Here is a 1798-nt window from a genome sequence, read left to right as displayed (position 1 = left end):
TATAACCGTTAAAAAATATCGTGGTCTCATTATTTTCCATGCCTAAAATTTGAAGAATGCACTTAATGTTACCGTCATCAACAGTAGTTTAAATACGCACGTATAATTCGTGTTGGACAGTCCATTATGCACTATCCCATACTATATAGACAGCAGCTGATATTGCTTACCAAGGCAAACGAGAAACCAAATAATTCAACCAACTTTATACTGTTCATGCGCAATGTTAAACTAAACATATGGGTATTATAAATATACTAGTTATACGACCGGCTTTTATCTAATCTTAATATTTTATTTAGTAGCACGTTAACCGTAAACACAAACACATCGTTTTACCATTGATTCATAATATTATATTCTAATAGCGATGGTACGTAAATATAAAAATGTGTATTGGTAGCTTATTAATTATTATTAAAATGTGATTAAAAGCAGTGAAAACCATTTTTAAATATTTATTAGGTGTATTACCTATACTGTTTTCAATTTAAACAATGGTTTATGCCATTATCCACCGTTTACTGTGGATATTTGTTTTTCCAATTTTTACTAATGCTGATTTGAAATGTAAGTCTTATAAATTTAAAAATATTGATTCATTTTTATCAAAACAAATAACATAATATACATTTTCAAAATTAATGATTCCAGACAAAATTTGTGTGGTTACGAGTAACGGAGGAAATGACAAAACCCGAGATCATTGTCCTCCTTTAAGTATAGAAAAATCTAGTCAAGTCGAATGTGTATTCGCAACTGATAAGTAAGTGACATTTAAACTATTTAACATCGTAACAAAAATGTACATATTTTAATAAATGACTTTTTGATAAAACTAAAAACTATACAATTGCTTTTTAATCAACAGTTAATAAATAATTAATACACTGGTTATTAATTTAAAGGGGAATTTTTATTTTTTATTAGGGTTAGGTAAATTTAATAAATTTAATTGATTAATGGAAACTGTACAATTTAATTTTGGATTAATATTTACTATGTTGAATTGGTGAGAAGAATTAAATAATATTTAAGTGTAGTTGTAAGTCAAAATTGACGTCTTCTTGTAAAAAAAAAAAATAACAAATATTTACACATAATATACTTCCTAGCATAATTAATAATGTGTGTAAAATAAAGTACGCAAGGCCAAGTTATTTTCAGGGGCATATTAACACCTAAAATACAGCAATATTCCCATATTTTTCTTTCTATTGTACCTATTGTCTTGTGTGTAATCCGTAGTTCAACGGAAAAAATATTATTTTAAATGCATTTTTATAATTATTAATTATTATGTCAGAGGTTTACCATAGCTATACGTCTGAAAAACATTAATATCATCAATATTATCAATTTCTGAATGCTTCTGATGTTATTTGGTGTCCTAAAGCAATAAGGACAAAAAATGTGGGAAACACGACTAAATAATTTATTGGACAAATATCTAGTATTAACTAATAGAAATAAAAGTAATAGGTATAGGTACTAAGACAATTACCGTCCTCACTCCTCAGTAATCGACTATACAAAATGTTATCCATCTAAAATCTGTTTTATTAAAAAAATAAATGTTTTTTTTATAATTACTGCAGATGTGTATATAATTTTTTTTTGGAGGGGGGCTTTAAATGTATTTAATAATTCAAACCCTTCTTGGTATTTGCGTCTATATTATAAACAGTGTCAATTTTAAGTGTACCAAAATAGTAAATTTATACCTGACCATAGAGAGTTGCAAAATATTCAACAGTGTGTATAATAATAAAATAATAACTTATAGGTTACATTGCTT

At 26.5% G+C, this 1798-nt stretch overlaps 1 protein-coding gene across 2 annotated transcripts in view; it reads left to right on the top strand.

The window, feature by feature from the left end:
- Positions 1-298: 298 nt before the first annotated feature.
- The window catches only part of LOC100159832 (transferrin), a 16461-nt gene continuing 14961 nt past the window's right edge, over positions 299-1798 (top strand). Inside the window, exons 1-2 of one of the 2 annotated variants that reach the window (XM_001946446.5) lie at positions 299-570; positions 655-766. In XM_001946446.5, the coding sequence (XP_001946481.2) occupies positions 498-570; positions 655-766 (185 nt within the window). In that variant the 5' untranslated portion in view covers positions 299-497. Of the gene's footprint in view, positions 571-654; positions 767-1798 lie in introns of those variants that run through there. The other variant, XM_008186043.3, reaches the window with a different exon arrangement.

Source organism: Acyrthosiphon pisum, chromosome A1 (genome assembly GCF_005508785.2).
Source record: "Acyrthosiphon pisum isolate AL4f chromosome A1, pea_aphid_22Mar2018_4r6ur, whole genome shotgun sequence".
Classification (NCBI taxonomy): domain Eukaryota; kingdom Metazoa; phylum Arthropoda; class Insecta; order Hemiptera; family Aphididae; genus Acyrthosiphon; species Acyrthosiphon pisum.
Note: the sequence above shows the minus strand (reverse complement) of the source record. Positions and strands in the feature narration are given on the sequence as shown.